Source organism: Ambystoma mexicanum, chromosome 12, assembly GCF_040938575.1.
Source record: "Ambystoma mexicanum isolate Mex_15411 chromosome 12, UKY_AmexF1_1, whole genome shotgun sequence".
In the NCBI taxonomy this organism is placed as follows: Eukaryota; Metazoa; Chordata; class Amphibia; order Caudata; family Ambystomatidae; genus Ambystoma; species Ambystoma mexicanum.
In genome coordinates this window covers 969,446,623-969,473,628 of record NC_090936.1, presented here as the reverse complement: position 1 = coordinate 969,473,628, position 27,006 = coordinate 969,446,623, and the positions used below count along the sequence as shown (strand labels likewise).

Sequence of the window (27,006 nt, the reverse complement as noted above, 5' to 3'; positions counted from 1 at the left end):
ACATCGGGCGTTCAGCCAATGCCCGAAGCCCATAGACCCATTAGTGGCCCTGTTCAAAATGAAAGCGAATCGGCCGTTATTTTAAAAAAATCACTTTCTGTGCAGCTTAAAATTGAGACAGCCAAGGAGGCATTTTAATGAGAGCTTGCAGCTTGGAAGCACACACTCCCATTTAGCAGGCCCAGCTAATTGATATGCAGGAGGCAAATGTGTGAGTGTGTGCTTTAACGCAGGCGCAATTGCTTGTGCTGCGTGTGCTCTCTGGTGTCTCCTGACTTTCCGTCTTTGAGTGCGATTCATTCCCACTTTGCTTCGTTGCTCATTCACAGCCCTGTTTCTTGGCCCGGGCGTAGTGGGTGACAGTCCGGGGAGCAGAGTTAAACAGCTCAGGAGGGGGATGCAGTAAGGGGCCTAACCAGAAAGCTGACACTGATCTGGCCGCACCAAAGATTAAGCAGCCTGCTGTGCCGGTGAGTGCTCCTCTGTGATGTGAGGCTGGCTGCTATCTGCCGACTTTTGGATGACTGCGATGCGTTCAGAATGTGCAAACAAAGGAAGCATATTCCAAATACAGCGTGTGAGGTGCTCTGGAGTCACACACCCTGTGCCCCTCATTCTTAATGTTGACAGCATTTCAAGTGGGGCAGTTTATAAGTGAATGCTCATTTAACAAGCCATTGGGCCTCATTACGAATATGGCAGTAGCCATGCCAGTAATTACTGGAGTCGTTTTTTTCTGGCAATCGGCAATTATCGGGGCATTCTGGCCCTGCTGGACCCGGTAATTGCCCATCGCCGGGTGCCGGTATTAATCACTCCCCATTCCCATTGAGCCCCAGAGGGCTCAATGGGAATGGGAGGCCCGTAGCGCCGGCACCGTCAATAACCATGTCAGCGCTACAAGGTATGTCTGCTTGCGGGTTGACAGGCATCCGCGGGCAAACCTTGTAATTTGCCGGTCTGGTAACTATAGTACTGGGAAGCTTACCGATACAGTACTTACCGGACCGGCAAACTTATAATGAAGCCGATTGTTTTTACACAGTCCGTGCTTAACATTTCAGTGTTAAGAACTGAACATGGGGCATTTTTATTCACCAGGCCAGCACAAGTATCAGTTAGCTAACCAAACCTATGAATTCTTCCAAGAGAATTAAAATGCCACACAGACAAAAGTTTTAAACTATTTTCTTTATTTGACACACCAAAACCTTTTTTTGGTATATTACTTTTCAGTTACATATGGCACATCCCTTTCATTTTCTTGCTTAAGTATTCTAGTGGCTGCTTTGGGACATGAACTATATGCATCCGCTCAACAATAAAGGTCCTTTAATTGTCTAAACAAGCCAACCACTGCCTAGCTTGCACACCAGATGGCTCCGCAATGTTGCATGGCACTTTGATTAGGAAAGTAGAGTTCATTGTGTGTCACCATGCAGACACTAATCCATGGCAAAGCAATGCAGTGATATGTGTGCAGCAATGTTTTGTGCGCTGCACAAGCCACCACCCTGTTGATTAATGACATCTAAGTGGCACTCCTGTATGTAATTGCACATATTCCTGTTTTTGTCCAATGTCCATACAATAGCACACTGGAACGTTTTTTGTGTATGTAGCTCTGACGAGCATGCCATACTGTACCCACACTTAAACGCGTAAAGCAATCAAAGAAGTTGCTGAAAATTGTACATCCACTAGGCCAAACGGCCCTTTCTACACTGCCATGCCAAGACTTTCACTAGCTGCAGGCCAGCACTAATAAGAGATGCTAATGCCAGCTCTGTTGGATACAGCATGGGCCTGCTAGTTTTTGCAGAAATTAACCTGAGGCCTGCGTAATAGGGAGGCGGTAGTGGCTGTAGAACTGTGGACCCTTTACCATGCATTAGAAGCCAGTTTTGTTTAAAACGCTTCACCAGCTTATTACTGGTAAGGCTAAGGTTTGTAAGAGGTACAAGAGTGTAGCCTTTCTGTGCACTGTTTATTGGGGCACTCTTTTACGGTATCCTTGGTATCCTGTCCTCTCTATAGATATAATTCCCAAAATATGTTTCTGTATTGGGGGTTGTGCATGCTCTCAATGAGACCCAGCCCTTCCTCATCTAAAATTCTTCAGAAACAAGAAGCATTTCAGTGTCTGATGTTGCAGACATTATATACTCACATCCAACAACTTAAGCTGTCCAAATGAGTATCTATGGTTTCTGGTTACAAACATTTGAATGTTGGGGTGAGTGTTGTGAACAGTGATGTGAACACCAAGCCATGAATCTGTTATGTATTTAGAGATTCACACATACAATCCTTTTATCACAGACTTGTTTATCCAATATAGAAATCTCTGGTCACAGATATAGTCCTGAAAGGCTCTGCGATTTAATGCAAAGCATACAGGAACCCTAACTTGTGCTATTTGTCCCCTTTCCCACTCTCATAGAGGTATTTTTAAAGAGTAGAATAAGAGTGTACCAGACTGTCCAACTTGGAATGAAAACCTTCCATCAGAAAATAATTCATATGCGCCTGCAACACAGCGCCAGTGGTCAGTGGGCCCTCAGACCCCACTAGGCTGGTCACACCGCAGTGTGCCAGTATGGACAGTTTGAAACTGCATTCAGGCAATGCCTTCCCTAACAGCAGGTGACAGAAAAAACATTTACTTGTATAGCAACAGCTGTGTTTTCACATTAGAATTCTTCTGTAAAGTAATTGCATTACAAAGTAATGAAACCATCTTCATTCATATAGCAATTATTTATTCATATTGAGGAGGGGATTTGTCGCACGACACATAGGTGTAGTTTGGGGGTGACATGTGCCAGTGAGGGGCAAGGGGGCACATTCTGGTGTTTCACCCTGGGCACCAAGTTGGTCAGAAACTGCCCTGCTCATTAATTTATTTATTTTACAAAACATCCGCGGAAATAGGGATACGTTTGAAGCAACAACTGCAGGCATGCTCGTGCTTTCCAGACCGGCGGACTCTATTAAGGGGGGCATTAGACTCTATCTAATGGCAGAGACGTCGGACAATTCACGCCATTAGAACGGACTTCACGTCAGCTCTTTCACTCCGCTAATCCCTTGCCACAAGTTACCATTAGGAGGAGTACTTCCTCTACACACACGGCATGTCCGTTTTATTTTCATTTGGTGTTTAAGGCTGAAGAAAGCAGACTTTAGTTGAAAGTGAATGCACGGATAGAAAGCCTTGGACACTTTATAGCTCTTCAGTGTATTCCAACTGGGCCACTCAGTACCCATTAGTCAGGTAAGGTTTTTGTTTAAAAACAGACAAGACAATGTTGTTAGTTTGGATTGTGGATGTGGCGCTATATCTCTGGCAATGTGGCACTATTACAGTGCCTTGTTCCAATATAACTTATTTACAACGGGAAAAATGACTTCTTATAATGGCACTGTTATAAGCAATGCCATTAAAATACCTGTAACAGACATATGAAGTTTCCCATTGCCATGCATGAGTATCCCAACCTTTTTTTAATTCTTTTGAATTTTGGGACTTTCAGTTGTTCTTAATTTAAAATAGGAAAGAAACAACTACAAGTCCCAGAATTCCCTTAATTCAAAAGAAAAACCCACGGAATGGCTTTCTGACACTGCAAGGGCAACTGGAGAGCTCTACCTGTAAACCTCAACCAGGGCCCAAGGAGTGAGGCCTATGGCAGTGCAATGTGCACAGCGCCACAATGGTTGGTGAACCAGCTGTCATTGAGTGAGCTCTGGAACGGAGGGCTTATGTTTATCCTTAATCTGTCACCAGCGCCACATTTTCTGCAGTCTGGGGTTTTGGGAATTGTGATGCAATCCCTGTGTCCCGAGCCGGATGCATTGACGGGAGTTTGTTTGATATTACGAGATTTGGGAAAAATATCAGGGCAAGGTCCAGGGTACTTATTTCAGACATCACTCTCCTTTGTGCTCTTTCATATGTCATGAGTGACCTCTGTGGTAATCATTAGGCTCAGGTTAGGTGGGGCCACATTTGCTCTCTAAGAAATGAATCTGTGAAAAGATAACGAATCGTTCTGTAAAGCAAGGGAAGAAACTCACTGGGCCTCATTACGAGGTTGGAGGTTGCCTTGCCGGTAAAACTGTCAAGACTACCCCCAAACTCGCGTCCGGGTCCGGCACCCGCAAATGGGAAATTACTGGGTCATATCGAGTTTGGTGGACCCGGTAATTGCCCATTCGCAGGTGCCGGTGATAAGGGACTCCCCATCCCCATTCGGACCCTTAGGGCTGAATGGGAATTAGGAGCTTGAATGCACCGGCACCGTTCATACCGGTGCCGCAGCATCCTTGAGTTGTGCTCGCGGGTGCCGCACTGTCTGCCAGGTCCGACTTGTTTTTACAGCATGTTTTTGCACCTCACCCCTTATAAAATGGCCTCCACTGGTTTCTAAAAGTCATACGTCACTTACTACCAACCCCATCACTCAGCTCACAATCAGCACCCCTTCCCTCCCTCCCTTCTTTCTCTCCCTCTCTTCCTTCCCTCCTTCATCTGCCCTCCTCTAACGTTTTATTTTCGCCTTCATTTTCTTTCTCACTATTCTTCTGGCCGCTCTCCCTCCCTCTCTTATCTTCTCCCTCTGCCCTTTCCCTTCTTAAAGTCTGGAAGTTTGCTGGTGAAACATTAACAGATCACCAGCCACTCTGATGCCATAACTCAATCCGGTTTGTCAGAGTACATAGAGCCATCACCAACTATTATGTTTTCCAATAGGGAGGAGATTACAGATGTATGTGTAATTATCTCACTATTACTGTGCAATAAAAGTACATTGATGATTTGGACTTCTCTCTGATCAGTATGCTCAAGGGACTTGCAGTTCTTTCTGAGGGCTAAGAGACAGGAGAAAGAAAGAACAAAGGAAAGCGAGAAAGAAAGCAAGAACAAGTAACAAGGGAAGGAAGAAGGAAAGAGAGAAAGAAAGGAAGAAGGAAAAAGAAAAAAGAAAGAAAAACAAAACGTACAGACGATTGAAGAAGAAACTAAGGAAAGAAGAGTTGTGCCTGAGGGAAGCATAGCGATATAGACTTGTAAGGAAGGTGGTAGAGATATAGCGCATGTAGCAAAGTAGAGGCGGCCAGGGGCATTGAGAGAGAGAGAGGAAGGGTGAAAAGGAAAAATACGAGAAGGGAAAGATAAAGGAGTCTATAAAATCTTTCCAATTACTTCATCTGAAAAACGAGCTCAACTTGGGGCTCTTCAGAACCCTCGCCGACCCTCAACAGAAGACACTCGCTATCTTCAAGACCACCGCCCACCCCGAGGGACAGCATCCACCGCCCTCCACAACCCAAAGAACAACAGGTGAGGTTATCCAATGCACTGGACCGTCTTCCCTGTAGAAGAACCAATCAAGGGTGGGAAGGGTCTGCCATCCGGGGCCAGATTACAGGAGGTTTGCACTAGTGCAAAGTTGCACGGTATGAGCACTAGGGCAACGTTTGCCCTGGTGAGAAAATGTATTGAAAATGTATCTTTTTTGCACTATTGCAATTTTCGCCCTGGTGCTTATACCATGCTAAAGTACACTTGACATGATGCAATCGTTTTCCAGTACGTCCCAGTGTTTTTAAAATAGGGAAAACTTTGCCCTAGGGCTAATACCATGCAAACTTTGCAGTAGTACCAGTGCAAACCTCCTGTAATATGGCCCTTGGTGGCCTGATATCCACAAATCAAAACACGCATCTGTAGTGCGGGCTGACCGCACACTGGAGTCTGGGATGTGAATTTAGTTTTATGAAACACAATAAGGGTATAGTTACTTGGAACGTGTGGTTATATTTTCATCCTCAAGCCCTCACATCACACCTGACTTATTACATTAGAATTATTTAAATTGTAACATCTCAATTCTCTGATTATATTATAACCCAGGGATCCTATTGGTGAACATGTATGGACAGAACGCACCACACATGGGAGGTGACCACAGCTCTGGGTTGCAAAGTTTGGATTCTAAGAAATGATATGTGGAAATGGAATGCATAAGAAGAAGAAATGTGTTTATATTGACTTGTTCGTTTTCTAATTGATGTACATTTTTTGATCATTTAATGCCTAGAGTATTGGAGTTGTAGTGTGCACCACTGTGTCTCCCGGCCATTAAGCCCTGTCCTAAGCGGCAAGTAAATGCCACTGAACAAACACGGCAGCTAAACTTACAGAAACCTCGCACCGGTGCCAGTGCAATCAGCCCTCGAGCTAAAACTGCCCTTGCACCAACATCGTATACTTTCAATGCGTTTTTGCTCTAGAGCAAAGGATTCGGTCGATGGCAAACACTCCTCTTGCGCACAAATGCATTTGCCCTCGTGCAATTTTTGCCCTAGTGGTGATTGCACTCACACCGGTGCAATTTAAAGCAAGTCACAGATATTTAAATAAATGATTAAATGGAGGTCGGGAAGGGAGAAAGAGGGAGCGGGGAGGGGGTGGGGGTGGGGGGAATGGGGCTAGAGGTATACTTTCGATTGTTACTTATCACAAAATGTCAACTAACAAATAACAAAAAATGTAGTGTTCAATGTTCAGCCATTTGAGAAATCACTAATTTAGCAGCTGCATCCAAAATAAATAATAAACCAAGTTGCAAGGATGCATGTATGCATGCTCTCATCAAGGCATGCAAGCTGCACCTGGGGTCTTGTAATGCTGCTCTAAATGAAGGGAACCGCTTACATCAATAGCGTGAAAGGCTCATGCTTTATTAAAACCTGAACACTCAAGCATGTATTCCTAGGGAGTCTGTAATTGTACCACGTGAATATGCAAGTCAGTATAATTCCCTAGATTCTGCTCTCTGTAAATGTAAACATGTGGGAAAATATGTCAATCAGTGTGAATTACTGTTACACTTACACCTGTGTTTAATCCAAACAAAGCCTGTGAAGAAACACACATGGACACCATTTTAAAAGCGTAAGATTTAAACCTACTTGGCCATTGGTCAAGAAAAAGTCTCTTTTGGTAGCGTCCCAGTAAGGAAACACCTGTTTCTCTGAAGTAAATGCAAATAAAAGACGTGTCCCCCCGTGGGTGATAAAGCAAATGGTTGCGGCCGATATCTGCATATAAAAGCAAACACCCACTAAAACTATGAAGACATCTTGAGGGGACAGTATCAGAACTGGATTCTCTGTCCTTTAACATAGATGTAAGTCAGTTTGAGGGTCACTTGTACGTCCCCACACTCCCAGGCTGCGCTTTCCAAAATGTGTGTATTTGCACCACAGCCACTACCCTAAAATGGATATAATGTGCTCTGCACCCACCACATTGTGGACAAGTCACGTCATAATCAGGTGGCAGCACATTTCACTTTGATTTACCTTTTGTAAAAGTGTTTAATAGTGTAGAAAAGTGTCTTGAAGGAAGATGCAGATGTCCATAGCGAACTGTTTGAACTGGATGGGACTTTCCTTAGCAAAACGTCCATCAGCTCTCTGCTGCGCTTTTAAATGTGCAAAAAAGTGAAGTGACACATTAGCCTTCTATTCACGGTTTTGCAGGTGAGGGGGGCTGCAAGACCCACAGGAGAGCGAAGCCGCAGCCCATGCCAAAGTCTGCAAAGCAGACGTCATCAGAAGGGGTCAGAGCCCTGTGCCTGTGTACAACAGCACACCTGAGTAAAGCTATTGTAAGCAGGTGAAAATGCTTTGTAGTCGAAAGAATCATCCCTTAAGTTACAGTAATAGCCTGGTTTCTTAGCGTGCTCAGCTCGTGGGTTTTCATACACCTTCGCAGCATCGAGGGTCTGGTGTTTTCTTGCTGGCCAAATCCATGAGTCGCAGGTCAGTTGGCAAGAATGCTTTATTGGTCCTGGCCTAGCCTGACATAGGCCTCTTGTTGGCCTGCATAGTCTTCAGAGAACACTGTTCCTGCCAGGTGCCTCAGTTGGCCAGAAGAAAAACCAGGAAGAAAAAAAACAGAAAATGGCCCATACCAGGGGAGGACTCCACTCCCCACACAAGCCACGTGCTGTAACCCTTCTGGTAGCTTGTGTCTGGCCTACTCTCATTTTCCCTTTAGCCTAGGAGCATTAGCCCACACTCCCCACATGACATGACCGGCCTCGTGTTACATCCCTGTTCTGAACTTATTCATGGCATTCTCCTTGGAACCCATGGGAGCCAACCGTTGGGCCAACTTTAGCCTCCTTGAGAGTTAAGCGATGGATGATGTAGGAGGTTTTCCCATAAAACACCGACACTCACTGGTATAAATGATGGTTCTTACTTTATGGACATAGTATAACGTCAAAAGAAATCTATCTAGGAATTTGTAGGTAATGGAGAAAGTTTCCAACTAGTTTGAACTGATTCCTTTCTTTTTGGGTCTCCTCCTACCTCCAGGGGACGCTCTATTACATGTCCATCCACCACCCGCACTCTCCTCCCTCCTGCCCATAGCACTGGGTGAGGTCTCTAAAGATGTCTGCTCTATGAAGGTCTCCTCCAAACAGGTGCTCCCCTGCTCTTCCAGAACCATCAAGGACAACATCTCCTCTCTCATTCTGATTCTAGCCAACTTCTGTAACCCCTCCTTCGCCACTGGCTCTTTCCCTCTATCCCTCAAGCACTCCCTCGTTCACCCTTTCCTAAAAAAGTCACCCTATCTCCACTAACCCCTTCCTGGGTAAACCCCTGGAGAAGATGGCCCTTCCCAACTAATCCTCCCCACTGAACTTGTTGGTTGCCTCCATGACCATCAATCTAGACTCAGGCATCCAGAGACACAGAAACTAATCTCCTGAACACCTGTGAAGACATGCTCACAAATCTTGACTCTAACTCTCCTGCTGGTGTCATTCCCCTCGATCGCTCCTTTGCCTTTGACACAGTCAACCATTCTGTCCACATAAAACAAATGCACAATACCCTTGGCTTCACGAGCGGGAACTGGAATAGCTGACCTCCTTCCTCATTAACTGCCCTTCCCAGCTGGAACTGGGCCTCTTCTCCACTACCACACGCTCTACCTGCGGTGTCCCCCACAGCACTAAACTATCACCTTTGCTCTTCAATATCTATCTCGCTCCCCTTGCTCACCTGATCTTCTCCTTCTCTCCTCATTTCCAGTGCCATGCTGATGACACACAGCTTTCCCTCTACTGCCTCCTCTTCCTCCTCTCTTATCCCCGATTGTCTGACCGCCATCCAGGCATGGTGTGCGGCTAACGATCACTGTCTTAATGCCAGCAAGACACAGGGCCTTCTCATTGGGACACCTGCACCCTGTTTTCCTCCTACCCTCTTGCCGCCCATCCTGGGCCCTTTACCTTCTCCATCCTGCGAGGCCAAAAAACTCAGGGTCATCTTCGACTTTGCTCTCTCTTTCACTCCTCACATCTTAGACCTTGCCAAGAAGGCCCACTTCCAGCTTCACCTCCTTAGAGTACATTTTTGCTCACCTCCACCTTTGACATGTCCCTGCTTTTGGTGATCGTTTTCTCTTCCTCTTCTTCTGCGCCCTGATGCCTGTGGGCTCTGGTGCATTATAAGCAAATAAATAAATAAAGAGGCATTCTCCCTTTTCACACCTTCCCCTAGAAGCTCAATGTCTCCAGAGCTCTGCTCCTCTCAAGGCTCGACTACTACAACAGCCTCTTCCTCAATCACCCCTTTCCTCCCTTCGCCACCCTTAGCTGATCCAGAATAGGGCTGCAAGGCTTATCCTTGTCCTCAAGCCCAGGGACAGTATCTCTCCAGCCCTAACATCTCTCCACTGTCTCCTGCAGGCCGCGAGGGTCAAATTCAAGACCCTCTGCATCATCCACAATGCTTTCTGGGACCATGCTATCTCCATCTGTCCCTCACTAAATTCTCCCCTGCTAGAGCTCTCCGCTCCTCTAACTCCAACTCTCTGCTGGTCAAACACTTCTTCAAGCAGAGAGTTCAGGGCAGGTCTCTCTCTTTGGCTGCGGCTTCCCTTTGGAACAGCCTTCCTGCCCCTCTCAGACTTGAGCTGGACCTCCTTAAATTCTGGAAACTTCCTATTTCCCTTCCTCCCTTCCTTGCTAATCACCCCTCTGCCGCTGAGGCTGGCAACCTGGTCCTTATGAATGGCTCGGGACTCCAGGCCCTCTACCCAGTAAACACTAGCACCCTCCACCCCCACAGCACTGCACCTGCGGGCCCCCTTTCTGGCGGCTGTGCATCCATCCCTGGGTTTCATCCGCCCTACCACTTAGCCTGAGGCACTTCCCACCCCTGGGCCCACCAGCACTTGTCTGTTCCTTCTCCGCTCTCCCCCCCACCCCTCCCTATCTCCTGCACTGCTCTTCACTGCACTTGCACGTCCGAATGCCACAAGGCCTAGTAGGACCACAATCGTATTTTTACAGTCTTGCCAATGTTATTTACCCCACTGTTCCCTCCCCCATTTTGCCTTGTAACACTATTAAGTTGTATAAGCTCCTAACAAATGCTCAATAAATAAATAAATAAATAAATAAATAGTCAGAGGCTGTCCCTGAAAGCATAACATACATGCCAACATTTTACAGGGAGGGGCCAGGCCTTCCTCCCCCAGTCTTCCCCTGCACCTCTTACCAGCACTTGTCCTTGGGTGCCCTTCCCCTCCTCGCACTAGCAGACCTTACCCCTTCTTCCCCTGTCACATGCCCTCCTGGGCTTCCCTCTGCACTTGCCTTGCCCCTGGGTCAACATAGCCCAATATTTCAGGGTGGGTCGGGGGAAGGGATGAAGCCCAGTCAGCTCTAAACGTTTTGGTGCTATCAGTCTAGGTATGTCTAAATGTGTCCTGGCACGCTTTACTGTAATATGTTATTATGTGTCTAGACTGGTCTGCATTATGCAGCCAGTTGTACATGTTTTCATTGTGCAATGGCATGTTTAATAGCAAAGCATTACATGAATTAAAGATGTAATGTTCCTGTGCACTGTTGGTGACTTGCATGTATTGGATTTTTGGAATGGTTTCTTACTGCGCAGTTCCCATACAAAACAATTGCAAACACTCTGTACTTTTAGCCAATTTATCTCAGAAAGTGTGCTGTATTTATTTATTTATTTATTCATTTGTAAAGCGCACATAGCCCAAAGGCAACTAGGCGCTGATACTGCATAGGGAGATGGTTACAGAAATTGCAAAACATAAAGGTCAGACATTTCATTACGTATTACACATACAATAGTACAATTTAGGCCAGGGCAATATTGGTTCTATCATCGGGATCGCTATTTGAAGATTGAAAATATCTTTAAGCAATAATTATGACAAAGCATTGAGCAATTTTGGGGAGTTCTGTGACACGATTCTTGAGGAAATTAACTCAGACAAGCTTACATTGATGGAAAGCCTGGTGAAGATGTACAACAAGATAAAACAGACCACACACCTGAGAACGTGTAAGGAGTTGCAGTCTTAGTGATGGGATTCCCAGGGCTGAAATATTGTTGCATTTATATGTGCTTTCGTCTTAACTTACTAGGCTCCCTACAAAGGGGGGGTCCCATAAGAGGGATCCCTTGGCAAGAAAGAAATTATCGGCTCTGTAGAAAAGCTGGGGAAAGCAGAAAAGTGAAATCATTGGCTGTAGCTCAACACTAGGGCAGAGGAAAATGTGGTTGGAAAAGTTCATAAGGAGATTAGAGGATTTAAACAGTGAAGTGAAGTGGGCTAGGCTCTTGTATGGATATTCTATCTCAATGATCATTACTTTAGCAAATATTTTAATAGTGATACACAAACATTTCGCAGAAAATATTCTTGATTAATCCACCATAATGAAGTAGGGAAGGTAGTAATTCATCGGGTAGGTGGAAAATGTAATCTTGGGGGTTCGACAGGAAGGCCCTGATTAGTATATAGCATATGATATTGTATTGCATTGTGTTGAAATAATTAATGTTAATAATATTTGTTTTAGAATGTTGTGCCTGAAGTCACTTGCGTAACGGGAAACCTGCAACCCCTGTGGTGCGGGAGGCCTGCCACCACATGTCTTTTGACTTAAAAAAATAAACAATTTTTTTGTAGTCACTCTGCCTTCATAAATATATTATTTCTGTTATTTCTGTTCTGAAACTATTTCTTTTTGAAGTCTGAGGGTTCCCCAACCCATGACATGGAAGTCTCTAGGCTGGAGGCATCTATGTCATGGGGTGGAGGGAGCTCTAATACTTCAAAAAGAAATTGTTTCTTTTTGAAGTCACTCTGCCTTCATAAAGAAATTATTTCCATTATTGTTCGGTCCCTAAACGGAAATAATGTCTTTATGAAGTCGGAGAGGCTTAAAAAAAAAGAACCATTTCTTTTTTAAGTAATAGGGCTCCCCTCCACCCCATGATGTGTGCGTGTGTGTGTATGGTGAAAGGGTGCACACTTAAATGTATAGGTGGCTGCCTGTGTGAGTGTATGCTGAAAGGGTGCACAATTAAATGTAGGGGTGGCTGGGTGTGCGTGTCGAGTGTATGGTGAAAGGGTGTACACTTAAATGTATTGGTGGTGCTTGCGTGTGCCGTGTGGGTTGAAAGGGTGCACACTTAAATGTATAGATGGCTGCCTGTGTGGGTGTATGGTTAACGGGTGCACACTTAAAGGTATAGGTGGCTGCCCGTGTGAGTTAATAGTGAAAGGGTGCACAATTAAATGCATGGGTGGCTGGGTGTGCATGTCGAGTGTATGGTGAAAGGGTGCACACTTAAATGTATTGGTGGCTGCCTGAGTGTGCCTGAATGATGAATGGGTGCACATGTAAATGTATAGGTGGCTGCCTGTGTGAGTGTATGGTAAAAGGGTGCACACTTAAATGTATTGGTGGCTGCCTGGGTGTGTGTGTGTGACTGTATGGTGAAAGAGTGCACACTTAAATGTATGGGTGGCTGCCTGGGTGTGCCTGTAACGCTCACCTGATTCCCACGGAGGCGCGGGTCTTGGCAGGAAGCTGTCTGTGACTCGAAAAGTGATGTGCAGGACTCGATTGGCTTCTGGGGTCGAACCTCTTCGCACTGTGTGTCGGACTCGAAGAGTGAGGTTTCTGCAGGTGAAAGAATATGGGGGTTAATGGTCTGGGTAGTTGAATGTCCCTCTCTCCCTCTCTCTTCCCAGCTTTTTCGTAGAGCCCCCAGGTCAACGTGCTCACCTTATATAGGTGAATGCTGGGCTCTCCATCTGCGTCTGGTGCAGGGTGCCGTTGCCAGTTCCTTCACTGGTGAAACATAGGCCTCTTGAATTCAGAGGATGGTTACCGTCGTTGTCTGCACGAGCGGTGAGTTTCTGGACACCTTTTGTCTTTATAGTCTTTAAATGCGTGGCACGTTTATATGCAGACTCTATATAATGCTTTTCCCTTATGTATTGCAGGGCTCTTGAGATGGAAGATGAAGTAAAGCGCCTGGAAGTTTGTAAGTATGGCAAGCGCTCTAATTGTCTCTTTCCTTGCAGCTTAGTTCGTGTTAAAGAGACGCCGGAGTATTTGCAGGCGTTTTATTGCGACGAGCGGGATGGACGTAAGTAAATACCTGCTTAATGTCTTTTCTTTTGCCTTTCAGATGTTGGTTTGCAGCGCCGGAGTCCGCGGAATGCCAGTAAGTTGTTAACGATGCTTTGTCTTTACAGGCGGCGATGCAGAACAAAGAAATCCGGAATCCACAGCGTGCCGGTAAGTATGGCAATACTTTTGCCTTTGCAGGTGGAGATGCGGCGTGACGAAGCGGCCGCAGCCGATGGATCAGGTGAGTAAGCGCTGCGTGTAAAGTTCGCCTTGCTAACCTGTTGTTTCTGTTCTTTGCAGGTGCTGATGATGTCTGGATACTGAAATGGTAAGTAGGATTCTTGCAGGTCCAGGATCAGAAGAAGAAAAGCCGGAGCAGACTCGGTGAGCGTTCTGCTGCAGATGCAGAATAACGCAAAGCACGCTTCATCTATCGGGTGTGGTTTAAATAGCCTTGGAGTGATGAGGCATCTTCTTCCACGGCCCCGTCTAGGTAAGAAAAGAGTTCCAGTTTCCAGAAGAGTTCCAGTGCTGTATCCAGGGAGTGGAGCAACCCCACCCAGGTAAGAAAGTAGTTCCTGTTCTCAGATGGCTTCTAAGTGGCTGGTAAGTAAGCAGCATGGTCTGCTGCAGGTAAATCCACCCAAGCATCTTCACACCTATTATGAGCCCGGCACTTCCAGTGCCGGGACCAATGCTTTTGATGAGCCTGGTGCCACCGGCGCCAGAACAAGGTCCAAAAGGTCCCAGTGGGGACCGGCTGGTGCTTAGGATTAGGGTTAGGGGCCTGCTTCCAAGGACGTTGGGCTGGTCCTGGCTCCTTGGAAGCAGTGATCATGACAGTGCCTGTATGGTGAAAGGGGGCACATGTTGCACACTTAAATGTATGGGTGGCTGACTGGGTGTGCCTGTATGGTGAGAGGGTACACACTTAAATGTATGGATGGCTGGGTGTGCGTGTGTGTGTATGGTGAATGGTGTGTGTGTAACGCTCACCTGATTCCCGTAGAGGCGCCGGTCTTGACTGGGCATATACCGTATCTTCAAAGGTGATGTGTAACACACGGCTGGCTCTTTGGGCTGGACCTCTGTGCACTGTATGTCTGGCTCGAAGGGTAAGATGTCTGCAGATAGAAAATGTGGGATTAATGAACTGGGTTATTGAATGTCTCTCTCTTCTTCCCTTTCTCTTCTCCTGTAGAACCCCAAAGGTTAACGCTCTCACCTTAGGTAAGTGAACGCCGTGCTCTCCATCTGCCTCGAGGCAGGGTGCTGTAACCAGTTTCTTCACTGGATAAGGGGAGCAGGCCTCTTGACTTCAGAGGACTGCTGTCCGTCGTTTACTGCACGAACGGTAAGTTTCGAGTAATTCTAATGTCTTTAAAGTCTTTAATAATGATGTCTCTTGTTTTGCAGGGTTCCGGCGATGGCGGATGGCGGGCTGAAGTGAGTTGAAGATGGAGCCCGTGTGATGAATAGAAGCGCCTGGAAGCACGTAAGTAAGCGCTTGTTGCCTGCTTCACGATGCGCTCTAACTGTCTTTTTATTTTGCAGGTACAAGTTCGGGGCGGCTGCAGGGTGCCGGAATACCCACTGGGTTAGATGTGGAAAGGAGTAATGGCACGTGAGTATTAAAGTTCCCCAATGTCTTTAAACGCACCTTGTTTTGTCTTTCAGATGCGGGATGCAGCGCCGAAGAGTTGGTAAGCTTTTGTCTTTCAGATGCCGGAATGCAGTGTGAAGACTTCCGGAGCGCACGAAGAGTAGGTAAGCCTTTGTCTTTCAGATGCCGGAATGCAGCGCGAGGCGTTGGTGACAGCCGATGGACCAGGTAAGTGAAGAGCTGTCACTGAAGACCGTAATGCTAACCTGTTCTTTCTTGTCTTTATAGGTGTTGCTGAAGACTGGATTCAGAATGGTAAGCCTTTTTCCTTAGGCCCAGGATCAGATGCAGAAGACACGATGAGCGTTCTGCTGCTGAGGATGCAGAATAACGCAAAGCAAGATTCATCCATCGGGTGTGGTTTAAATAGCCTCCTGTAGTGCTTAGGTGTCTCCTTCCACAGCCACGCCTAGGTAAGAAAAGAGTTCCTGGTTTACAGAAGAGTTCCAGTGTTCTGAATCTAGGGAGTGGCTCCTGCCCCACCCAACAGGAAAAGTAGTTCCAAACAGAAGAGGATCAGAGACTCAACTGGCAGGCAAGTAAGCAGCATGGTCTGCTGCAGGTAAGTCCACCCAAGCATTATGAGCCCGGCGCTTCCAGCGCTGGGACTGGGCATATTTATGAGCCTGGTGCCACTGGCGCCAGGACTGGGTCCAAAAGGTCCCAATTGGGACTGGTTGGCACTCGGAACCTGGGTTATGGATCTGCTTCCAAGGGCGTTGGGAAAACCCTGACCTTTTGGAAGCAGAGATCATGACAGTACCCCCCCTCAAGGCCCCTCCCAAACCGGGCTTCTCCGGGGGTTTTGGCTTGTCAGGAAATGTTCGGTGAAATCTTTTGATTAGGCGAGGAGCGTGGACATATTCAGCAGGTTCCCAGGATCTCTCTTGGGGGCCGTAGCCTTTCCAGTCAATTAGGTAGAATAGTTTAGATTTGGAGATCTTGGAGTCCAGAATGCTTTTGACTTCAAACTCGAGTTCTCCATCAACTAGGATAGGTTTTGGAGATTTGGTTAGTCGGGTTTGAGGTTGCACGGGTTTTAATAGAGAGACATGGAAGACCGGATGTATCTTCATGTGCGGGGGCAAGTCCAACTTGACCGCTAATGGGTTTACTATGGTAGTGATGGAATAGGGACCAAGGTATCTTGGGTTGAATGTGCGTGGCCCTTTTAGAGGTAGATATTTGGTGGATAACCAGACTTGATCCCCTACTTGATATTGAGGGGCTTCCTTCCGATGTTGATCTGCTCCTTTCTTGTATTGTTCTTTAGCCCTTTGAAGGTGAGAAACAGCTTCCTTAAAGGCTTGGGTGATTGTAGAATGCAGGTAGTGTACTGCGGGTGTTTCAAGATCTTGGAGGGGATCCAACTCCGAGGTTCGAGGGTGACTGCCGTACAAAAGAAAAAACAGAGTTTTCCCAGTTCCCGAATGGACAGAGTTATTGTAGGCATATTCGGCTATCCAAAGGATGTCTTTCCAAGTTTTTTCAGTTTGTTGCAGCATGCAGCGTAAATATTGTTCCAGAGTTTGATTGGTCCTCTCGGTTTGTCCGTCGGTCTGAGGGTGGTGACTGGTCGATAGTCTCACATCAATTTGAGCCGACCGACAGCAACTTCGCCAAAAATGAGAAATAAATTGACTACCTCGATCCGAAATTAGAACCGAAGGAAAACCGTGCAGTCGGACGATGTTTTCGAGAAATTCTCGGGCCAGAGTTGCTGCTGTTGGCAAGCCTTTGAGCGGAATGAAATGCGCCATCTTGGAGAATAAGTCCACGATTACTAGAATCGTATTGTATCCGGAGCATGGAGGTAGATCGGTGATGAAGTCCATAGAAAGCGTATGCCAAGGGCGAGGTGGGATGTCAATAGGGCGTAAGAGGCCTGCTGGTCTTTCCTTTTGACTCTTGTTTTGGGCGCATACTCCACAGGACATTATAAAGTCTCTGATATCTTTTTTCCAAGACGGCCACCAGAAGTAGCGCTTGATCTTTTCTGAGGTCTTGGCCATACTGGGATGTCCTTCCATTAAAGAATCGTGATAACAAGAGATTACTTTTTTCTGTAAATCTGTGCTGGGTAGGTATAATCGTTCTTGGAAATACAATAAGTTGTCCTTTACTGCAAAGTCCTTTCCCTGCAGATGCCAATTCTGTATGTCTGCCGGAGTTACAAGTTGCCTGGCTTTATTCTTAACTTCCTCTATGGATTCTGTGGCGATTACACCCAGAATTCTTTGTTCGGGAAGGATTGGTACAGGTTTAGGGTTGATCAAGTGTTCTTCCACTCCCATCCGAGAAAGGGCATCAGCTTTACCGTTTTTTGTACCAGGTCGATAGGTAATTATGAAGTCAAACTCGGCAAAGAATAATGCCCAACGGAGTTGTCTAGAGGATTGGGCTTTTGCGGTTTTCAAATATTGCAGGTTTTGGTGATCCGTAATCACAGTAACGGTGTGTCGGGCCCCCAGCAGATAATGCCGCCAAGCCTTAAAGGCAGACTTGATAGCCAGAAGTTCCTTGTCAGTAATCGTGTAATTGATTTCAGGAGGCGAGAATTTGCGGGACCAAAATGCCACGGGATGCAACTGATTGGTTACCGGGTCCTTTTGTGATAGAACTGCCCCCATGGCAAGGCTTGAAGCATCAGTTTCCACGATGTAGGGGAGTTCGGGGCGAGGGTGTTTTAAGATTGGTGCAGAGATGAATTTAGTCTTCAAATCCTGGAAAGCTTGTTCCGCCTCGGTAGACCATTCAAAACGTTTGTTTTTCTTTAACAAGGCAGTGATGGGCTGGACTATTCGAGAGAATTCGGGGATAAACCTGCGGTAAAAGTTAGCGAAGCCTAACATGCTTTGCACACCTTTTACGGAGGATGGTGATGGCCATTTGAGAACTGCATCGACCTTCTTTGAATCCATACGCACTCCGCCAGGTGATAATATGAATCCCAAGAATTCAACTTGAGTCATGTTGAAAACACATTTTTCCAACTTAGCGAAAGTTTGTGTTGACGCAATCTTTCGAGGACCATTTTCACGTGTTTCCGATGTTCAGATTCCGATGAAGAATAAACGAGGATGTCGTCAATGTAAACAACAACACACACATCTATGAGCTCTCTGAGGACATCGTTCATAAAATATTGAAAGGCGGCCGGGGCATTACAAAGTCCGAAGGGCATGACCTGATATTCAAATAGCCCATACTTGGTGCGGAAGGCCGTCTTCCATTCATCGCCCTCTTTTACTCGTACCAAGTGGTAAGCTCCTCTAAGATCCAGCTTTGTATATATGCATGCTTTTCTGACTTGGTCCAGGAGTTCAGGGATCAAAGGTAACGGATATCTATTCTTAACGGTGATCTGGTTCAGGGAGCGATAATCTATACAAGTTCTAAGGTCTCCTTCCTTTTTTGGAACAAAGAACAAAGCTGAAGAAGCAGGGGACTTGGAAGGACGAATAAACCCATTTGCCAGGTATTGATCCAGGTATTGTCGAAGGTGAAGGTTCTCAGGCTCGGTGAGGGCATAAATTCTACTACAAGGAGGAGTAGATCCAGGTATCAGGTCGATCTGGCAGTCATAAGACCTATGAGGAGGTAGAGAGTTAGCCTGATCCTTCCGGAAAACATCTTGGTATTCTAGGTATTCGGGAGGTAACTGGGGAGTCTCTGAAGAAATTGCTGCCAGTGCAACACCAGGTGGAGGGTGACAAGTAGAGACACATTCTGGAAACTGGACCATTCTTGCTCGCCAATCGATCAGAGGATTGTGTTTCTCTAACCAAGGTATTCCTAGAATAATCTGAAACTGAGGGACCTTGATCACATCGAACACGATCTTCTCATGGTGTCCATCTTGACTTACTAGCGTCACTTCTTGAGTGGTATGCGTTACTGGCCTGGAGGCTATCTCCGTACCATCCACCGTAGTAATGACGTCCTTTACAGCCTTGGGACAAAGAGTTAGATTCATCCTCAAAACCATTTCATGATCCACATAATTGCCGATGGCACCGCTGTCGACGTAAGCTTCAATTGCATGTAATCGATCTGGATTATCAGGGCTAATGAGAACCATAGGTATCACGAAATGCGAGGTCACGGAACTGGTTTTCACGCTCGGCAAGAGGACCTCTATTCTTGTCGGGCGAGGTCGTTTCCCTGCTCAGAGTTTGTAACTTTGGTAACTGCAGCTCCTACTGCCTTCTTGGCAGGTTTCACCGGACAGTCTCGAAGAAAGTGCCCTGAGTTTCCGCAATAGAGGCATAATTGCAACTGTTTTCTCCTTTCCCGCTCCTTTTGTGTTAGAGGACCTTTCAGACCCCCTATTTGCATGGGTTCCCCGGAGTCTACTCCTTTGGAAGGAGTTGGCGGTTTGGAAAATACTCGAGCATCAAACTTGGAACGATCGGCCTTCCTGTTCTGCAGTCTGTGATCTATTTGAACGACTAAGTCTATATAGTCCGAACAATCTTGTGGGGGATTCACTACTTGGGCTAACACATCTTGGAGCTCTCCGTGTAGACCTCTATAAAACAGCGTAATCCTTTTGTCCTCAGGCCAGTGAGTTTCCACTATCAGTCTGTTGAAAGACGCAATATAAGCCAAAAGGTCTTGATTACCTTGTCGCAACGAAAGAAGCTCATTGTCCAAGGCCTGCCCCTGTGAATGTCTTGCGAACAGTTTTTCCATACTGAGCTGAAAAGCTTGAAAATCATGGAGGACCGGATCATCTTGATTTACTAGAGGGATCGACCAGTCTGCCGCATTGCCACTAAGGTACGAAAGCACGAAAGCTACTTTAGCTTGATCAGTTGGAAAGGCTGCTGGCCGGCATAAGAAATGCAACCGGCACTGATTGATAAATACTGCAAACCTCTTTGGGTCACCAGAAAATCGTTCGGGCGGAGCCAGAGGTACATTCCCAGGTAGGTTGATCTGCACTGGATTCATAGAGGATGTAGAAGGAAGATTTCCCCCAGATGCGGGTAACGGGGTCTGTCCGGCTTGTGACTGTAGCAATTGTCTAGCGAGATCATCTGTTCGCTCCTTGGAAATAATCAGTTCCCTTCTTAGAGCGTTCGTTTCCTGACGGGCTGCATGCACTTCTGCCCTTAGTTCCCCAAGTAACTGGGCTAGCTGGTCGGTATCCGAGGTTTCCATAGCGCCTGGACGGGAGTTTTGTGGTAGGCTTTGCGTTCTGTAACGCTCACCTGATTCCCGTAGAGGCGCCGGTCTTGACTGGGCGTATACCGTATCTTCAAAGGTGATGTGTAACACACGGCTGGCTCTTTGGGCTGGACCTCTGTGCACTGTATGTCTGGCTCGAAGGGTAAGATGTCTGCAGATAGAAAATGTGGGATTAATGAACTGGGTTATTGAATGTCTCTCTCTTCTTCCCTTTCTCTTCTCCTGTAGAACCCCAAAGGTTAACGCTCTCACCTTAGGTAAGTGAACGCCGTGCTCTCCATCTGCCTCGAGGCAGGGTGCTGTAACCAGTTTCTTCACTGGATAAGGGGAGCAGGCCTCTTGACTTCAGAGGACTGCTGTCCGTCGTTTACTGCACGAACGGTAAGTTTCGAGTAATTCTAATGTCTTTAAAGTCTTTAATAATGATGTCTCTTGTTTTGCAGGGTTCCGGCGATGGCGGATGGCGGGCTGAAGTGAGTTGAAGATGGAGCCCGTGTGATGAATAGAAGCGCCTGGAAGCACGTAAGTAAGCGCTTGTTGCCTGCTACACGATGCGCTCTAACTGTCTTTTTATTTTGCAGGTACAAGTTCGGGGCGGCTGCAGGGTGCCGGAATACCCACTGGGTTAGATGTGGAAAGGAGTAATGGCACGTGAGTATTAAAGTTCCCCAATGTCTTTAAACGCACCTTGTTTTGTCTTTCAGATGCGGGATGCAGCGCCGAAGAGTTGGTAAGCTTTTGTCTTTCAGATGCCGGAATGCAGTGTGAAGACTTCCGGAGCGCACAAAGAGTAGGTAAGCCTTTGTCTTTCAGATGCCGGAATGCAGCGTGAGGCGTTGGTGACAGCCGATGGACCAGGTAAGTGAAGAGCTGTCACTGAAGACCGTAATGCTAACCTGTTCTTTCTTGTCTTTATAGGTGTTGCTGAAGACTGGATTCAGAATGGTAAGCCTTTTTCCTTAGGCCCAGGATCAGATGCAGAAGACACGATGAGCGTTCTGCTGCTGAGGATGCAGAATAACGCAAAGCAAGATTCATCCATCGGGTGTGGTTTAAATAGCCTCCTGTAGTGCTTAGGTGCCTCCTTCCACAGCCACGCCTAGGTAAGAAAAGAGTTCCTGCTTTACAGAAGAGTTCCAGTGTTCTGAATCTAGGGAGTGGCTCCTGCCCCACCCAACAGGAAAAGTAGTTCCAAACAGAAGAGGATCAGAGACTCAACTGGCAGGCAAGTAAGCAGCATGGTCTGCTGCAGGTAAGTCCACCCAAGCATTATGAGCCCGGCGCTTCCAGCGCTGGGACTGGGCATATTTATGAGCCTGGTGCCACTGGCGCCAGGACTGGGTCCAAAAGGTCCCAATTGGGACTGGTTGGCACTCGGAACCTGGGTTATGGATCTGCTTCCAAGGGCGTTGGGAAAACCCTGACCTTTTGGAAGCAGAGATCATGACAGTGTGTGCTTGTGTTCAGTGGCACAACGAAACCTAAATTGAGGGGGGGTGCTAACCCTTCAAATGTTGGGAGAGGTGCTAACTTCACAGGCACTGCGGGAGGGGCAAACCTATTTGTGTGGCGGCATCTAACTTCTTTATGCATTCTAATGAGACTATTTTAGTGAAGCTTCAATGTTACAAGCAGTTAACTCTCTCCTTTAAGTCTGAAAACACCCACTTAAGGACTGCTGTGAGAATAAACAGTCTCCAGTCCCCTCTCTACCCTTCCAATCACTTCCCTGGCAGGCACGTACTAAACCCACATCAAGATTTCAATTACCTAATAAATTACATATTTGCATGCAGGTACTTACAGTGAAATGCTTTACGTTAGTAATTGCCGGGCTTTTGTTAAAGCGAAACCCAGGTGCTGTTTAACTTCTATGTCCTGGTCTGTCCGACAATGGCTCTGTAGGTCTGCCAGGTCGAGTCAACATAGCCCAATATTTCAGGATGGGTTGTGGGGAGGAAGCGCTGAAGCCCAGTCAGCTCTAACCATTTCTTACTGCAGCATTGTATATTTTTCTGGGCATCTGTGATAAAATAACCATGATAAGTGTTATTGCTTCGACTGGCATTTTGGTGCAATCAGTCTAAGTATGTCTAAATGTGTCCTGGCATGCTTTACTGTAATATGTTCTTATGTGTCTCGACTGGTCAACATTATGCAGCCCGTTGGACATGTTTTCATTGTGCAACGGCATTTTTAATAGCAAAGCATTATGTGAATTAAGGATGTAATGTTTCTGTGCACTGTTGGTGACTTGCATGTATTGGATTTTTGGATTGGTGTTCTCATACAAAACAATTGCAAACAGTCTGGACTTTTAGCCAATTTATCTCAGAAAGTGTGCTGTATAATGCATTAAAACGCATATTTATATCTTTCTCCTATGACAGTGTGCAGCGTACCTCTGCAGCAGCACGTTGGTGTATACTGTGCAAGCGTAGTAATCTAGGCCAGCCGAGAGTGTGGCGTGACTCCTGATTTGTTTGCCGAGTTGGGGGCGTGGGGCTCTCAGCATGGCTCGCTTGGGGGCCCCAAAGTTTGTGTTACGCCACTGCCTGAAGTAATTGATTGCCATTTGTATTGAACTAAGAGTTGTGAAGTATATGACAAAAAATGTGTTAACGTTTTTCATAAGCTATAAACTTAAAAATAATAGGCACTGCCATAGATATGCCACTTCAGCATTATATTGCCAGTTACCTCCATATTATGGCAATTATAGCTGCATGTCTGGGATTGTCACTATATGAAAAGTTGATCTGCTACCTTGGCAGTTGCTGCGATAATACAGTCTCCAAACATCCAATAGATGCAAGTAACTTTCAGTGCACAGGAACATTAATGCTAATGATTTATTTATATAGCGCTTTCGCCAAAGCGCTGTACATATTTCATATTTACATAAAATTATCATCCCAGCCAAAGTTGGTACTCATTTATCAACCCCGGCAGAATAAAAGGCTGAGTTGAACTTGCCAGGATTTGAACCTGTGACCTGCAGGTCATACACAGATCACAGCAGCGAGTGCTCACCTTGCTGAGCTATCATACCGCTTTACTGTTAAAAATGCAATGCCACTATAAGAAAGCATGTCAAAACTGGCTGCACAATGTAGGCCGGACATGTAATGGTTCTACGTTATTTCGCCGCAGTATTTTTCATCGCAGGTTTTTTCATCGCCGTTTTTTTTTTCTCGAAAAACTCATCGTTTTTTTGGGGGGGGGTTACCCCGCCAAATCCCCCCCCTTTTTTTTCCCCTTACATCCACAACCATATATTTAATTTTTTAACCCCCCCAAAAAAAGCAAAATAAAACGATGAGTTTTTTTTTTTAAATAAAAAGGGCGATGAAAAAACACGCGATGAAAAATACTGCGGTGAAATGCGTGTATACCGATGTAATAACACTTATCATGTTTGCTTTAGCCTTGTTGATGCACAGTAAAAAATGCCATGCCACAATAAGACATACCTAGACTGGCAGCACCAACATGCCAATCTAAACACGTAATATCACTTATCATGCTTACTTTATCATAGCGGCCCAGAAAAATATACAATGTCACAGTAAGGACTGGCTGCACCCAAATGCTACTCTACTCAGGGATTACACTTACCATGATTGCTTTATCAGAGATGCCCTGAACAAAATGCCATGGCACAGTAAGAAATGGCCAATCTAGCTGCAACAAAATGCTAGTCTAGACACAAAATAATACTATGATGCTTACTTCATTAGAGATACTCAGAAAATGATGCAATGACACAGTAGGAAATGGCTAGACTGGCTGCACGAAAATGTCAGTCTAGACAGGTAATAACACTTATCATGCTTCCTTTATTAGAAATGCCTTGTATAAATGGCATTCCACAGTAAGAAATGACTACACTGGCTGCACCCAAATACCTTTCTAGACAGATTATACCACTTATCATGCTTACTTTATTAGAGATGCCCTGTAAAAACGTCATGCTACATTAAGAAATGACTAGACTCGCTCAAAATGCGAGTCTAGACACTAATAACACATATCATGCCTGCTTCATCATGGATGCCCATTACGTGATAGCGCACCCCCACCTTCCCCATCCTCCTGACATGTCCCCTATCCCTCCCACTCCCCTCCTCCAATCCCAAACTCAGTCCCATGTCCCAACATTACCGCCACATTCCTCTTCCTCATCCCAGTACTTATGTATGAGGCAAGGTGCTTAGGAAAGTACTGGAATGTGGAAGAGTAGGAATAGCAGTAATGAAGATTACAGGTAAGTAATCTAGGTATTGAACAAAAGCACATCATTCACATGCTCATTTACACTGCATCCATCCACCATTCACTCACACATCCAGCCACCCATACATCATGCACTCACTAACACAGATTACATAATATACATATACAAACAAACACACACACACACACACACACTCCCTTTCATGCACACACGCACACACATTTACAAAAAAAACCTTCTTCAAATCCATTGCTGCTCCGAGGAACTCCTCTGAAGGTGGGCCTCTCTGCCATGCTCCACGCACGCAAGGAACAATCTCTGGTTCCTGTCATGTGCAGAGCAGGGGAGACAGAGCCTTCCATGTTCTGTGGAAGATGGGGGGGGATGGTTATTTTTTTAAGTCCGTCTAACTTCATAAATACATTATTTTGTAATGGAAATCATTTATTTTTGAAGTCAGACTGACCTCAAAAAGAAATGAATGTAAAGAGGACTCTTGTCTGTGAGCCCTCTTCACTTTCGGCTTCTCTCTGCTTCTACAGACCACAGGGGTCGCAGAGGCAGAGCCAGGGGTCGCACAGGAGTTGCCTGGGGTTGCAATTGCAACCCATAGTTTTTATTTATTTTTATTTTTTACATTTGTTACACGACCAGACCCGGAGGTATCACGGCGAGGTTAGAGACAGCTGGTGAGAGTATTAGGTACACATAATACAGGAATATACACAATCATGGTGAAATGTATTGGTACAATTTCATAATTACAGTAGAGGGAGTATATACAGTGTTGCAAAAATGCACACCAGGATATGCGCAGTCATTTTAATATATACAAAAGATATGCAGTGTAGCAGTAGGAGTAATTACAGTGTTGCAGAGAGCTAAGGGTGATGGGAATGAGTGGCTGTATTTACAGGTTAAGGGGTGAATGTTTTCATTGGTATTGGTTGAATAACCAGATTTTTAGCAGTTATTTTAAGATAATGAGTGATTCTTCTTTCTTGCGACTGATCGGGAGGGAGTTCCAATGTTTGGGAGCTAGGCATTGGAAGCTGCTACCCCCAGCTTTCGATTTGTTATAGCGAGGTGTTGCCATTAGCAGTTGGTTATTGGATCTGAGCATTCGGGCATGTACTTTTTTTGCAATGGCATTGTTGAGGTAGATGGGTGCTTTATTGTGGGAGCATTTGAATGCAATGCATAATGCTTTGAAGATAATTCTTTTTTTGATGGGTAGCCAGTGAGAATCTCTTCTTATCTTGGAGATATGGTCGAATTTCTTTATAGCTAGCGTGGCTCGTAGTGCTTTATTTTGTATAAGTTGAAACTTATTGAGGTTGGCATTAGAAGTTCCGAGTAGTAATACATTGCAGTAGTCGAGCTTTGATAGGATAAAAGCCTTGGCTAGAGTGATGCAGTTTGTTGGAGTCAGGAATTGCTGGCTTAGTGCTACTGCCCCCCAATTTACGTCCCTGACACTAGTTCAGTCCAGGGTTTAACTTTAATTTCTGGGACTTGTACTCCTGGGTGTATAATGGGGAAATCAAGGATGATAAGTCCCAGAATGCAAAGTTAAAACCAGGACTGGACTAGTATCTCCCGAATTGAATGGATAATGTTGGCATGTATGTCATAAGCCCTCGTTTTCTTACTCTTCATATCCTCTCTCTCCTTGTGTTGCAATGCAGGGATCCCGAGGATGGATTTCCGCCACTTTCCTGTTTCTGTTGTACTCCTGGTGTCCCTGTTTTGCAAAATATCCAGTGGAGGTAAGAATGTTTGAGTTTGCAATGTTCTGTATGTGTCTAGGACAAGGGCATATGGCTTGAATTTCTTTATTTAAAATAGAGACAATATGGAGTATGCACTAGGCTAGTAATTAGGGACTTACACTTCCAAGTACTTCCAAGTAGGGAGGTTTGAATGCCTGTTCTGGCACAGCATCTGAAACATAGGGCCTCATTACAAGCATGGCGGTCTGGGAACTATGATGCCGGTAAGCATGGCGGTCAGAGCGGCGGGCAGAGCGGCACCCGCGAGCACAGCACGTCGGAATCACCGGCACCATTCAGAATGGTGCCGGTGCATCCAATGTCCCCATTCCCATTCAGCCCTATGGGGCCGAATGGGGATGGGGAGTCCCTTATTGCCGGCACCCGCGAATGTGAAATTATTGCGGCCGCCGATCTCGGCATGACCCGGTTCTTGCCCATTCGCGCGTGCCTGTAAAAATGCAACTCCGGCGGCAGCTGTGCCGGTTTTGCCGGCACAGCTACCACCGGAGTTGTAATGAGGCCCATAGTGTAAATGTCTCAAAATGAATTTCCCATGATCTCCCTGTCTCTGTTTCTCAGAGAGAGAAAATATAAGTCTTGAGGCCAGTGACAGTTCATCTATAATGGGCGAGGGGG

The 27,006-nt window shown here is 45.9% G+C and overlaps 1 protein-coding gene across 1 annotated transcript in view; it reads left to right on the top strand.

The window, feature by feature from the left end:
- The first annotated feature begins 287 nt into the window (after positions 1-287).
- LOC138514150 (regenerating islet-derived protein 4-like) overlaps positions 288-27,006 on the top strand; it is a 90,418-nt gene continuing 63,699 nt past the window's right edge. The window contains exons 1-2 of the mRNA XM_069629452.1: positions 288-470; positions 26,284-26,364. Of these exons, the coding sequence (XP_069485553.1) occupies positions 26,295-26,364 (70 nt within the window). The 5' untranslated portion in view covers positions 288-470; positions 26,284-26,294. The remainder of the gene's footprint in view (positions 471-26,283; positions 26,365-27,006) is intronic.